This window comes from Eriocheir sinensis, chromosome 2 (genome assembly GCF_024679095.1).
Source record: "Eriocheir sinensis breed Jianghai 21 chromosome 2, ASM2467909v1, whole genome shotgun sequence".
Classification (NCBI taxonomy): Eukaryota; Metazoa; Arthropoda; class Malacostraca; order Decapoda; family Varunidae; genus Eriocheir; species Eriocheir sinensis.
Window position 1 is genome coordinate 5,916,896 of NC_066510.1, and position 15,027 is coordinate 5,931,922.

General features: G+C 43.6%; 1 protein-coding gene across 10 annotated transcripts in view; it reads left to right on the top strand.

Annotated features, from left to right (window-relative positions):
- Nucleotides 1-437: 437 nt before the first annotated feature.
- LOC126998827 (uncharacterized) overlaps nt 438-15,027 on the top strand; it is a 141,442-nt gene continuing 126,852 nt past the window's right edge. For 9 of the 10 annotated variants that reach the window (XM_050860963.1, XM_050861014.1, XM_050860987.1 and 6 more), the window contains exons 1-5: nt 438-541; nt 10,714-10,859; nt 12,470-12,607; nt 14,595-14,701; nt 14,831-14,907. In XM_050860963.1, the coding sequence (XP_050716920.1) occupies nt 440-541; nt 10,714-10,859; nt 12,470-12,607; nt 14,595-14,701; nt 14,831-14,907 (570 nt within the window). In that variant the 5' untranslated portion in view covers nt 438-439. Of the gene's footprint in view, nt 542-7,163; nt 7,245-10,713; nt 10,860-12,469; nt 12,608-14,594; nt 14,702-14,830; nt 14,908-15,027 lie in introns of all 10 variants that reach the window. The other variant, XM_050860996.1, reaches the window with a different exon arrangement.

Here is a 15,027-nt window from a genome sequence, read left to right on the forward strand (position 1 = left end):
GATCCCCATCAGTATCCTCTGTGTCAGGGCACTTGCAGAATACACTTCACTTTACAAACTTCACAAAATTTAACATCTCAAAATGTCTTTGACTAATAGTTCCTTTCTTATTCTTCATGTGGACACTTTCACAATTGTTTCATCATCCCTGTTTTGTGTCATTTACCCATTTGAAGGTCGTCTGACCCTCCATGCTGCCCACACCACCGGGCCTTGTGAGAACACAGCCTCACCCTCCTGGTGTGTTTGTACCACCTTCTGCACCTTCCTAAAGCCCACCTTCCTGGTGCACTTCAACCACTGGCCTCATTTTATGATTCTATGAAGATCAACAACACATCTGACCTTTCACTTCTGTGTTAGGTATGTCAGTGTATCCATTTTTTTCACACACAAAAAAGATTAGATACCCTACTTTTCATATCTATTTCCAGCTCCCATGAAAGCTGAGAAGAGTGACCATGAAAAAGGTGGAGGAGCAAAGGACGACAAATCATCAGATGAAGAAGAGTTTTTGGGATTTTCTCCATCAACAGATAAAGTAAGTTTATTTTCATTTGATATTTTTTGCCTTTTTCAGTGAGAACATGTGGTGAGTGATGGTAGGGTCCTGTACATCTCATACATGCACCAACTCAATTTCTCTACCTGACAATACAAGACAATTTTCCAAACACTTATCCTCTATTCTTCGATAACACTCAGCTGTCCCTTTCCTCTATAATAGACATTCTTGGCCTATCCTTAACCTGGTAGCAGCAAGGATCATGTTTCTTAATGGTCCCTCTAAGTGAGAAAAATGAGAAAAAATCATCACTCACACAAACCATTTCATAATATATATATATCAAAGCATTTGTGATCAGTTTATGTATCATCTATTTTTTAGGGTTTAAATCATGGCACAAATTTGGCCCGTTGCTGCTACATGGTAAAGCCACAAATTTAGCCCATCGCTGCTACCGGGTTAACTCAGAATCTTAACTGAAAACCTCATATCTCCTCTTTTGCTAAATTAGGTTCCTCAAGGTTAGGCATTCTGTATCATCTCCATCAGTTTTTTCCCCCTCCCAGTTGCTGTCCATATACAGGGGCCTTGTCTGCCTTCATATGGAGTATGTATCTATGTGTGGGGGGGCTCCACACTCACAGCCCTTTTGGACAGAGAGGAGTCAAAGGCTGCTCAGCTCGTCAACTCCCCTCCTCTTACTGACAGTCTTCTACCTCTCAAATTCTGCTTCAGTGTTGCCTCTCTTTCTGTCTCCTATCTATAATTTCATGCTGACTTGCATGCCTCCACCTGCTTATTACTCTGGCTCATCCCTATGCTCTCCAAATCTCTTATGCAAGATAACCAGCGTTTTCATTCCTTTCACTGGCAGACTTTGGAAGAGCTCGCCTTTGTCTGTATTTCCTCCTGCCTATGACTTATGGAAAATAATCTGTATTTATCACAAATTTTTAGGGAATATGTAATGTTTTTCCAAGAGTACCGATATGTGTCAGGTCAGTGGGTCTTGAATGGAGTCGGTGTTTGTACTCTTAATCCGTCCACTGCCATTGGCATGGATTTTGCCTTCACTGGTAGCCTGGTAACATATAGTCCCAGGTCTTTCTCTGCCTCTGTGGTGGATGGTGGAGTTTTTCCCATGCGGTATTGGTATGCTGGATTTCCCCTCCCAAGGTGCATGAATTTACATTTTTCTTCACTGAATTGTAGCAGCCACTTTTTGTTCCATTCCTGTAGCTTGGTGATGTCTTCTTGTAGGAAATCTGCACTCAAGGGGTTTAGTGGCATTGGTTTTCCATATGATAGAGGAGGCACAGCATCTTCAAAATTACAAAGTGAGGAAAATTGTCATAAGAAAGCTGTTGACATTTTTTTTTTTTTTTTACAACAAAGGAGGCAGTTCAAGGGCACACAAAAAAAGAAAACAATAATAAAAAAAAAAGCCTGCTACTCGCTGCTCCTAAAAAAGAAACAAAAGAGGTGGCTGAAAGCAAGATCAAATACGGGAGGAGAGATGTCCTGATACCCTCCTCTTGAAAGAGTTCAAGTCGTAGGCAGGAGGAAATACAGATGAAGGAAGATTGTTCCAGAGTTTACCAGCGTGAGGGATGAAAGAGTGAAGATGCTGGTTAACTCTTGCATAAGGGGTTTGGACAGTATAGGGAATTCATCAGCTTATAATCAATATTTCTATATATATATATACTGGTTGATTTGATCTTGATTTTTTTGTTCCCCAGAGAAGATACGTTTGCCAGCTATCATGCATCATAACTAATAAAAAACATGAAAAATTGAGTTGAACTTTCGTCATGATAGTGAATGTCTAGCAGTATTTATTTTGACATGTCCCTATCCACACCCAAGCTCTTTTTACCTGAATAGTTTACTTCCCGATCTTCTGTAGTGCAGTGACTATGCCTGATGAACAAGCCTCCCACAACCCACTTAGCCAATGGGGTACCTCTTTGGCCGACTCGGTAAGGAGTGGCTCTCCTGTCACGTTGGTCGCGGGTTCAATCCCAGGCAGCCGGCGAATATCCTGATCTTGATTAATTTCTCATGTGTTTCATACGCAGAGAGACGTTAAAAAGAGGAAAATAGAAAAACATGCTCTCGGGGCATGACACTGGTGGCAGCGGAGGGATTGAACCCGCGACCAACGTGACTCCTTACCGAGTCGGCCAAAGAGGTACCCCACTGGCTAAGTGGGTTATGGGAGGCTCGTTCATCAGGCATAGTCGCTGCACTGCACGCCATGCCACCAATTTAATGACGAGATTTTCTATTCTCTTTTTCTATTACTCTCTCAGTCCCACATGTCCTCTGCGTGTATCGAAACACACGAGAAATTAATCACAAGAAGGAGAGGGTATTCCCCGGCTGCCTGGGCAGGGATTGAACCCGCGACCAGCGTGATGGGAGAGCCACTCCTAACCGAGTCAGCCAAAGAGGTACCCCATTCACTGAATGCCCCTAGAGCATGTTTTTCTATTTTCCTCTGTTTCTAACACCTCTTCTTCTGTGTGTAACACACGAGAGAGAAATTAATCAAGATCAGGTATTCGCCGGCTGCCTGGGATTGAACCCGCAACCAACGTGACGGGAGAGCCACTCCTTACCGAGTCGGCCAAAGAGGTACCCCACTGGCTAAGTGGGTTATGGGAGGCTCGCTCATCAGGCCATCGCCGCACTACACTTCTTCATCTCTTCCTTAATCCATCCGCTGTGATTGGCACGAATTTGGCTTTCACTGGTAGCCTGGTAACATATAGTCCCAGGTCTTTCTCTGCCTCTGTGGTGGATAGTGGAGTGTTTCCCATGTAGTATTGGTATGCTGGATTTCCCCTCCCAAGGTGCATGGCTTCACAATTTTCTTCACTGAATTGTAGCAGTCACTTTTTGTTCCATTCCTGTAGCTTGGTGATGTCTTCTTGTAGGAAATCCACAGTCAAAGGGTTAATCCCTGCTGGGGTCGACCACTCTGTATGTTGCCGCCAGTATCTTCTGTCCTCTGCATCCACTTCGCCCAGACCCAGCTGCCTCATATCTCTCTCAGTTCTGTCCCTCCATCGAAATCTCCGGCTCCCTTTTGATCTTCTCCCCTCCACCTGTCTCCTTTCTTGCCCTCTCTGTTACTGACACAACTCCTGCCTCCATTCTGATGTCCTCACCTCTCCTTCTGGGGCTTCGTGGTGCAGTGGTTAGCACACTTGGCTCATAACTGAAAGAGCCCGGGTTCGATTCCCGGGCGGAGTGGAAAAATTTGGGTTTGTCCACCCAGCAGTGAATGGGTACCAGGTATTAATCGGGGGTTGTGTCCCGTCTCCTGGGAACTGTTCCCTTCTCCTATAATTCCTTCCCCTTCTGTCTCTCTCTGGCATATGACCACAGATGTTGCGCTGACTAAACAAAACTTTCCAACTTTACCTCTCCTTCTCTCTCACACAGACACTCCCATCAACCATCATGTCATTTTCACATCTGTCCTCTCCAGTTGTTTCTCCTCCTTCCTTCTCAGTGCCCATGCCTTTACACCATACAATAAAACTGGTCTGACATTGTGGTATAGATCACTCAATTTCAGCGGCATCCTCACTCTCCATCTTGCCCATCTTGTTTCCATCCCACTTCTCAAATCCAGTTCTGTTTTTCCCGCATTGTCCACCCACCATTGCTCAAAGATACTTGAAACTACGGTATCTACTTGCCTTAGCTGTCTTCCATGTGCGTCCACTATCACAGTTTGTTCTCCTCCTCCTTTACGACAACCTCTAACATTCGTCCCTGTAGTTCCTCCTCAGATCTTGCCATTACCATCAAATCGTCTACATAACGTCACCCTCATAAAATAATTGCCTAACTCATTTTTCTGCGATTTCCAGGTTTTTGTCTACATCAATTTTTTAACACGTGACGCCTGCTTTTGTATAGTTTTTTTTTTTTTTTTTTTTTACAGCAAAGGAGACAGTTCAAGGGCACACAAAAAACAAACATTAAAAAAAAAAAAAAGCCCGCTACTCACTGCTCCTAAAAAGAATCCAAAGAGGTGGCCGAAAGATAGGTCAGTTTCGGGAAGAGAGGTGTCCTGATACCCTCCTCTTGAAAGAGTTTAAGTCGTAGGCAGGAGGAAATACAGATGAAGGAAGAGTGTTCCAGAGTTTACCAGCGTGAGGGATGAAAGAGTGAAGATGCTGGTTAACTCTTGCATAAGGGGTTTGGACAGTATAGGGATGAGCATGAGTAGAAAGTTGAGTGCAGCGGGGCCGCGGGAGGGGGGGAGGCATGCAGTTAGCAAGTTCAGAAGAGCAGTCAGCGTGGAAATATCGATAGAAGATAGAAAGAGAGGCAACATTGCGGCGGAATTTAAGAGGTAGAAGACTATCAGTATGAGGAGGAGAGCTGATGAGACGAAGAGCCTTAGCCTCCACTCTGTCCAGAAGAGCTGTGTGAGTGGAGCCCCCCCACACATGAGATGCATACTCCATACGAGGGCGGACAAGGCCCCTGTATATGGACAGCAACTGTGCAGGGGAGAAGAACTGGCGGAGTCGGTACAGAACGCCCAGCCTCGAGGAAGCTGATTTAGTAAGAGATGAGATATGAAGTTTCCAGTTGAGATTTTGAGTTAAGGATAGACCGAGAATGTTTAGTGTTGAGGAAGGTGATAGCTGGGTGTTGTCAAAGAATAGGGGATAGTTGTTTGGAAGATTGTGTCGAGTGGATAGGTGGAGAAACTGTGTTTTTGAGGCATTGAAGGACACCAGGTTCTTCTTGCCCCAATCGGAAATAATAGTAAGGTCTGAGGCTAAGCGTTCTGCAGTCTCCAGCCTTGAATCGTTAAGTTCCTGAAGGGTGGGTCTTCTATTAAAAGAAGTTGAATAATGCAGAGTGGAATCATCGGCGTAGGAATGGATAGGACAGTTCGTTTTGGAAAGAAGATCATCAATGAACAACAGAAAAGAGGGAGATAGGACAGAACCCTGTGGGACACCACTGTTAATAGATTTAGGGGAAGAACAGTGACCGTCTACCACGGCAGAAATAGAACGGTCAGAGAGGAAACTGGAGATAAAGGTACAGAGAGAAGGATAGAAACCGTAGGAGGGTAGTTTAGAAAGCAAAGATTTGTGCCAGACCCTATCAAAAGCTTTTGATATGTCCAGCGCAATAGCAAAAGTTTCACCGAAACGGCTAAGAGAGGATGACCAAGAGTCAGTTAAGAAGGCTAGGAGATCACCAGTAGAACGCCCCTTGCGGAACCCATACTGGCGATCAGATAGAAGGTCAGAAGTGGAAAGGTGCTTTTGAATCTTCCGGTTAAGGATTGATTCAAAAGCTTTAGATAGACAAGAAAGTAAAGCAATAGGACGGTAGTTTGAGGGATTGGAGCGGTCACCCTTCTTAGGCACAGGCTGTATGAAGGCATACTTCCAGCAAGAAGGAAAGGTAGATGTTGACAGGCAGAGGCGAAAGAGTTTGACCAGGCAGGGTGACAGCACGGAGGCACAGTTTTTAAGGACAATAGGAGGCACTCCATCAGGTCCATAAGCCTTCTGAGGATTGAGGCCAGAGAGGGCATAGAAAACATCATTTTGAAGAATCTTTATAACAGGCATAAAGGAGTCAGAGGGAGGATGAGTAGGAGGAATATGCCCAGAATCGTCCAGAGTTGCCTTCGTCATTCAGGGTTTGAGTGTTCTAGAATTGGCCTTTTCATTTCTGCCTAAATATTAAGCCAAATGAGATGATGACGGTTCTTTTCCTATTTCCTGTAAAGTAGAAAATAATGCCTTAGGTGCCTTGCTTACGAAGGTGACGATATAGCATTCGCCAGTTGCCTCGCACAGGTCGTCCTTTACTACCACAAAGAGGAGAGGACCCAGTGCAGAGCCTTGATGTGGCCCAACTATAGGAGCAGTGATTAGTGGGCTTTTTTTTCATTATTGTTTCCTTTTTTTTTGCCCTTGAGCTGTTTCCTTTACTGTAAAAAACAAACAAAAAAACAAAACAAAAAAACTTGCTCCTTCACAAACTCCTCCGTATCACCATATATTGTTCTCACCATTGTTCTTGACTCTGCACACATTCTTTACCACCATGCACGTCCCTTGGCACCCTGTCATACGCCTTCTCTGGATCGACAAAACCATGATACACCCTCCGATTTCCCTCCAAAGCCTCCCTTCTCTTGTAGTTGCCTCACAGTGACAAAAGCGTCCATTGTCCCTCAGTCTCTCATGAACCCAATCTGTGTACCTCTTATGTTCTTCTGTAATTTCAAATAAGTCGCCTTTATTCTTTTACACAGTGCAGATCCTCCTCCTCCTCCTCCTCCTCCTCCTCCTCTAGTTGTTTGGTATCTGCACGCCCCTCTCGATACCTCCTCCAGTCGATAGCAACCATTCTTTACCATCATTCGTCATTGCATTTATCATTTTTGTTGATAGCTCAAATGGTAAAGGTGATTTCCCATCCTCCCCCCATCCCATGCCCCTCCTCCTCCTCCAGTCGTTTGGTGTCTGCATACCTCCCTCGATACCTTCTCCAGCAGTCTTAGCAACCATTCTTTACCATCATTCCCCACTGCATTTATCATTTCTGTTGCTAGCTCAGATGGTCCAGATGTTTTCCCATTTTTCATCTTCTTCAGGGCTCTCCCCATCTACTCTCCTCTGGTGGTATTAACCCGTCCGCTGCGATTGGCATGGATTTGGCTTTCACTGGTAGCCTGGTAACGTATACTCCCAGGTCTTTCTCTGCTTCTGCGGTGGATAGTGGAGTTTCCCATGTGGTATTGATATGCTGGATTTCCCCTCCCAAGGTGCATGACTTTCCATTTTTCTTCATTGAATTGTAGCAGCCACTTTTTGTTGCACTCCTGTTGCTTGGTGATGTCTTCTTGTAGGAAATCTGCAGCCAAGGGGTCAAAGGGGGTACAGAATTTTCAGTGTCCAGCTTGCGGAATGGAAGGAAACAAGAGAGAGGACTGATGATGGCTGTGAGAGGGAGAGCAGAGGAAGTACATGTATGAATTTTGTTCCCTTGGAGGCGTGTTGGACTGTGAGGCTGGAGTGGAGAGAGCAGTGAAAGCAAGAGTGGCACGAGCGTGGACAAAATGGAGAGAGACGGCAAGCTTGTTAGTGAGCAAAAGTATTAGATCCATTATGCTGTATGGTGCTGAGACATCAGTAGTAAGAGGAAGAGTAGGGGATATCCTAAGAAGATGTCCAAAGGATGTTGAGGTGTGTCCATTGAGGAAGTGGCTAAGAGATATGGCTTGAAAGAGATACAGGAGAGAGTAAGACAGAGGAGGTTGCAATGGTTCGGACATGTGGTAAGAGAGAGAGAGGGCGGAGTGCTGAAGATTATGGAGGAAATTGAGGAACAGTTTAACAGGACTCGGAAGTGTTAGAAATAGAGGAAGGATTATCGCTGGACCGAGCTAGGTGGACGAGGATCACCACAAGTCCTACCTCACCTAGAATGGGAGAAGGTGGGCTGTAAACGAAGCAGAAAAAGAATACGACGAGGGCTGATCAGAAAGTAATGACAGTGACATCATATATTTTGATGGTATGAAGGAAAATCAAAACCAGGGCTTACATTCTTTCAAAGTACTCCCCTCCTGCCTCTATGCAGTGTTCCATCATCCTCCGCCATTTCATGAAGCAGGTCACGGAACTCAGAATGCGGTATACCTAGAAACTCTGAATTTACTGTTCGTGCCAGATCTTGGATGCATTGAAATTGCTTCCCAGTGATCGCAGCTTTAATTTTTGGGAATAACCAAAAGACGCAGGGAGCAAGGTCAGGTGAGTAGGGTGGATGGTGGAAAAGAGAGATGCCATGCTGCTCCAGGTACTGCGCAGTGAGGCGAGCTTTGTGGGGTGCAGCATTGTCGTGGCGCAACAAGAGGCACGATCGGCAGCAGGTTGGTGCGGACTTGGTCTGATGTGCCAGGACTTGCAGAAGGACCTGGTCGGTGTATTACTGGGCTGTGATAGTAGACTGTTGGGGCAGCACATCCACACACATTGGTCCTTGTGAATTGAATAAGATGGTGAAAAGGCGCTTCCGACTGTGAAATTCTTCCTTCAAGATTTGAGGTCGATGCTCTTCATCACCCAACCACACCATGTTGGACTGCTTGTCTCAGTTAGTGAAGGAAGGAATCCAACACTTATCTCAAGTGGCAACAACCGAAAACCGTTTCGGGCCATTTGGCTCAAATTCCGCTAGCCAGAGACGACAAATCTGCATCCGTTCGATCTTCTGATTTTCCGTCAGCAAATGGGGTATCCATCGAGCACACTTCTTCCTCAGCCCTAAGTGTTCATGCACAATGTCATGTGCACTCCCATAACTGACGCCAAGCTCCAAGGATAAGAACCGAAGAGTTACAGTTGGATCGTCGTCAATGATGGACTGCGCAAGGACCACGTTTGCTTTGGTCACAGATGTCCGAGGGCATCCAGAGAACTGTTCATCTTTTAGTTCAGTTTTTCCGGCTGCAAAAGCGTGAATCCAGCGGGAGATAGTTTCAGGTGATGAAGTAGATTCAGGAAAAACTTGCAACAATTCCCCTCGAATTTCTGTTGCAATTCCCCTCGAATCTCTGTTGCCTTCTTCCCCAGTTTCCAAGTAGTGAACCAACAGCCTTCTTTCGAGAAATCCATTGTTTCCAGTCAGAAAGCAAAATCAAGACTGATGCATTCACACATTACAACAAGACAGGACAAGCCAGAGAAGCAGCGATAGATTCAAACAAGTCAGGACAGGCAGCACTCCACTCCTCCAGCTCCGCTCCCTCCCAGCCCTCAAGGTTTTCGTGTTACGGCTACAACTGTCATTACTTTCTGATCGCCCCTCTATTATTATTGCTCCTATAAAAAAGGGTTAAGAGGAGTGGACGAAAGAGAGGTCAGTATTATTATTTGCATTAGCACTGAGTGACGAGTTATGGTTTCTTCTCCTGTAGTAAGACTTGGGATATTAGCTTAGTCTCTCGGCATCAACTATTCTTTCTTTTCCATTGTATCACGACTTTTTGTTTGGTAACGTTGAATTTGGTGAGATTTCTCGGGGGCAACAACTGGTGTCCGATCTGTATGACTTTCTGAACAGCAGATGCCTAATTTATTTCAGTTATTCAGTCACCCTCTCCTCTACTAGATTGGATTTTCTCAAAGACTGGGAGAGCATTACGTATGTGTTGACATGCCTTTCATAATGCATGTCGGTCTTTAAATTGCAAGAAGCTCAAATAAGTCAGGATTACACGGCTTGAAAGAGTTAATTGAATGAAGGTATGTGGATTTTTTTTTTTTACAGCAATGGAGACAGCACAAGGGCACAAAGAAAAGGAAACAATAAAAAAAAGCCTGCAGTAAAAAAAAAAAAAAAAAAGCCTGTTAATTGAATTGAATAATTGAAAACTTACCAATCCACATAGTGATGATTTCATGCACTTCTCTATTGCTATAACACATGTACTTCACATTCTGGTGAGTTTGGGATAAGTTTACACACAAGCTCTCGTGCATTAGATCACAAGTGCACTCCATTGGTGCTTTTAACTCTTAGATGGCTGTATTTGCAGAGTATCTCCCCCCAAAATGAATCATCTGTAGATAAGGCGAGTCTTTGGGCCAGTTCGACAGTCCAACACTGAGTCATTGTAAGCGCCCTAACCAAGCTGTATTCTCCTCAATGATCCATAAGCGCCCTAACCAAGCTGTATTCTCCTCAATGATCCATAAGCGCCCTAACCAAGCTGTATTCTCCTCAATGATCCGTTATTTCCACTCAATACCAGGTACTAATAAAGAGATTTCCTGATGTGTGGTTTCATAAAATTTCCTCCTTTCTATATGAATGGCAAACAAGGGATTTTTGTTGTATTTTGTGTCTGGTTGGGGAGCTCACAAACTTCCTGTATTGGACTGTAAAACTGGCCCATAGTCACTGCCGACCTTAGGACCGTAGCATAAATATAGTTACGCCGCATGAGAGATGTTTTAACTATTGTCTATGCATAGATTCTACCGCAGTCTGGAAATGTTGTTATGTTTCTGCCATACAAAACTGACTGACTGAATTTTGGACTGTCTATGTAGAGTTCCACTGCTGTCTGAGGGTTACTATTTAGCATTTCCTTCATATCTTTGTGATGACTTTAGTTGGTCCTCTCTGGGTTGCAGGTTGGCAATAAATCGGAGACAGTCGTGAGCAAAGCGGACATCCTGCAGGCCAGTGCCATGGCTCGCCAGCTTCACGTCTACAAACCCGGCATTGATTTTGTTCCCGGAGCGAGACTTGAGGTGCTTGAGTCCAGAGATAACAATTGGTGAGTTTGTATTCTTCCCTTGAAATAACTTCCTGTGGCACCCCTTTAACTGAATGTTCTTTAGCCTGTAGCCTGTACTTTATAAACTCATGTGAAAGTAGAGCTGTTAATATCAGCTGCTTGAAGTTTATGATACTTTCTATTTAGGAATATACTTAACACCCAGAACAGTAGTAGTAGTAGTAGTAGTAGTAGTAGTAGTAAACCCTTAGAAAAGTAGTATCCCTGCTGATATGAGCCTCTAACTTTGTGTTAAATAATTGCTGAATTTTTTTTATCATTCCACGAGTATGTCTGTCATTTTTTTTTTCATCTTTGTGTCTGTTGTTCATCTTAAACCTATCTCTTGGTCCCTTAGTCTCAGGAGTCCTACTACATATTTACAGTTTGAAAATTTGATGAATATTTACATAATTGATATGAAATCTTTACATCCTCTTTCATTCACATCATCCTTGAAAATACTTTCCGCACCACTCCTCACAGCACATCATGAGGAGCAGTGGGCGGAAATCTCATGTTTGTTTTTTCTCTTCACATAGATCGGTATTATAAGACACTTTCGCTTCTCACATCAACTATTTCTAAAGGTCAAAGAAGGGATCAGTCGGGTTTTAATGAGTGTTTTTCTATGCCCATGCTACTGAGGAAGGGTCAGACTACCACCAGGGTCATAAAACTACTCCTGGAAATCCCCTAAACTCATACGAAAGCCTAGTCAAATATGTGAACTTGGGCGACGAGATGTTTTAAAATGTGACCCATTATGTAACCTTTTCAGACACTGCTAATTCTCCCTTCAGAGCTCATTTGAGAGTGCAGTAGAAGCAGACCTCATTTTATTTATTTTATTTTTTTACAGCAAAGGAGACAGCACAAGGGCACAAAAAAAAGGAAACAATAAAAAAAGCCCGCTACTCGCTGCTCCTGTAAAGAATCCGAAGAGGTGGCTGAAAGAGCATAAGAGGCTTCATGATAGAATTCCCTGAGACAAAAGAACATTCTACTGATTCATCTTTCAGTCTTATCTCAGTGTGTTGTAACATTTTTCATTCATGATATCACCTATAAGTTAAACCATTTCATCATTTCATCATTTATTCCGTTGAGGAGTTGGCTTTCGTGGGTCCTTTCCTCCACTCTGCTCTCCCACACAGTCCCAACACCTTTCTCTTCCTCTCACATGTTACCTATAGCTGACATTATGAGAGGAAGAGATTGGTTTTGGGACTGTGTGGCAGAGCAGAGGGGAGGAAAGGACCTGTGGAAGCCAACTCCTCAACGGACTATTTGAAATGGTTTGACTATAAGTATACATGTACATCCATGGGCTGACTGTTTCAGCCTCTTGAAGCCTGGCACAGTGTTGCCTCCCTCGCTGTCTTATCACTGTTTTCATGTGAGATGCTTTTGAGCTTGCAACTTGCTAACTGCATGCCTGTAGTCCCCCACCCCACACTTTGTGCTCAATTTGTAATGCAAAAGTTAACCAGTGCAATCATTCATTCCTTCCTGTCACTATGAAACTGCCATTCTATGATCATTTATTTTTTTCTTTGCCTCTCCTTGAAATGAGGAATTATGTTCTGATATATTTTAAATACTTTTAGGTACCTGTGCAAGATTGTGGAGGTGGACTGGGGTGAATTAGATATCCTGGTTCACTATGAGCGCTGGTCCAACAGGTTTGACGAGTGGCTGAAAATGGATTCCACGAGAATCAGAAGCCTCTCTCGTAGTTCTCAAAGGTTAGCATTTGGATGGTCTTTGTCAGCTGAGTATATTGAGTATGTTGGTCCTAGCAAGATCACAAATTAGTTTAGAGCAACATTTTATAAGTTTTTTCCTTGTTTTCCTCAGCCTCTTCTTTATCATTGTGGTTCTCAATCCTTTTCTTACTAAGGGCTGTAATAATTACAGTCCAGTACAACAAGTTTGTAAGCTCCACAACCAAACACAAAATATGACAAAAATTCTTCGTGGCTCCAGTGTTTCATGCTGATATGATAAGGAGGAGGAAATTTTAGGAAAGTCGGTTTGGGTACACATACTGTGGCATGCGGCATTGTGTGGTGACATCATACCACCCAGTAGGATGCAGTCATAAGGCAGGAATATATGCCAAGTAATAATTTTTGACTCTTGACTCTCTAGTCCTGCACCAGTGTGTTGAGAGGCACCAAGCCCAAGATGAATGAGAAGGCAGGTGTTCAAGTAACCAACATTGTGGCCCATAGTTGTCACAGCAGCTGCAAATCTGACTCTGTTGGGTCCATTGTGCATTGCTTGCTTGCTTGCTGCATTTAGCCCACAATTTGGCATGTTTACTTTCATTGAGATTCTGGGCTCTACACTTTAGGCATCTCTCAAGCAGCTCTGTCTGGTGAGATCTACATAAATCCTCTTGATGTCTTCCTGCTCACCAGAGGGTGCGTTGCTCAGGCAGGGTTGCTGTACAGAGTGGCTGTGTGGTGTCCCACCCTGAACAAGAGCCCTTTGATGAAAATACCAAGCGTTGATGTCCATAGGACACAAATCATGAAGCTGATTTTATCATGAAGCTGATTTTGTCATAAAGATTATTGTTGACATATGATGGTCCATATTATAAAATAGTAACAAAACATAACAAAAGCATGAAAAAAATGCTTCAATATCTTTCAGTCGTGAACAGCAACAAAAAATGTTGCGTGGTGTGTGGCGGGGCTCTTTAACTGAATGTTAACAAAGCCAAATTAACGATAGAAGGAATTCAGATATCACTGCACTGTTTTCACAGAAAACTGGGCCAAATTTCGATGTCTGAGTCAAAAATTTAAATTTTTTACTGTTGCCTCCCTTAACCGTAGATTACTATCGTCGGACTAACGTGGTTACTATCGATGTCCGGAATTCCAGACAAATTTTGCGGGCTGGAAAACACATATAGGAATGGTACAAAATTTAATTACAAATTTTTTACTTAAACTAGAATACATTCTTAATTCTATGACCTATAAACTTAACATATTACCCAAAAATAGCATTAACCCCCACAAAAAAAATGTGTGAAACTTTAAAAAAACGCTGCCTTTCTCTAATGAAGGCACCACTGCCAGGCAATGTTGGCTGATTGTCTTGAGTTGTGCCACACGTAGAGTTCACACGTCCCCCGAAATATTCCAGCCTCGGAAGCCCTATTGCCTGCATTATACTTGACATGTTATAATTTCTATCGTGTCCAGAATTCCAGACAGTTGGAAACAATTCAGGAATTAAGTAAGGGAAAAACACAAACGTACCTCACGCATCAAGGGCAGAATGCTAACTGAAATGTCATGGCCGTACAGCACAATACGTCTAACAGATTTCCTTCCGCGACGCAAATTAACCCCCCATGCCGGGATTCCGGACAACGATAGTAATCTAGGGTTAAGGGGATTAATAAGAAAGGTTTAATGTACTTATATTCAAAACAGATGTTAGGATGCTGCAATTGGTTTAAACTGGATAAATTCAAGTTTTGAAATATTAGGGTAGTGATTAAGTAGAACAAATCAGTGTGTGTAATGTAGTTTATGCAAACCCAGTTGAAAGTTTTAAATGAAGGTAAAATAGCTTCATACATGGGGAGGGGAGCTGGTAAACAACTCATTCTCCAGAGCTGCCTTTTGTAGGCTGTCTGGCCTTGTACTGTTATAGTCTTCTTACATCCTTGTGAATATATGAGGCAGCAATGCTTCTCCTTTGTTTCAGGAGGGAGAGGAGGAGCGGTGCGTTCTGTGTGGGTGAGCGAGTACTCGCACGTTGGTCTGCTGACGGCAAGCGCTACCTGGCCAGAGTTACCAAGGAACTGGCTGATGGTGAGTGGGAGCCTGCATCAAGGAGCAGAGCGAAGGAAGTCTCACACTCACATCAACTGAACATGATTTCTAATGAACCCATTCAAATGTATGTGGATTTATATTATTTATACCCAGTTTTGTTTTCAGATCAGTATGAAGTTCTGTTCTTTGATGGTGTTGCAAAAGTCCTTCGTTCAGCTGCGTTAGCTAAAGTGGACACAAAGGTATGTTGTTTTCATAATGTATATCAGGGAGCAGGGAGAGCAGTGCAGAGCATATGAATGGGTGGCTTGTGGGGCGCGTATTACTCACTGGGTTATCCTTCCTCATCAGAACTGTACTTT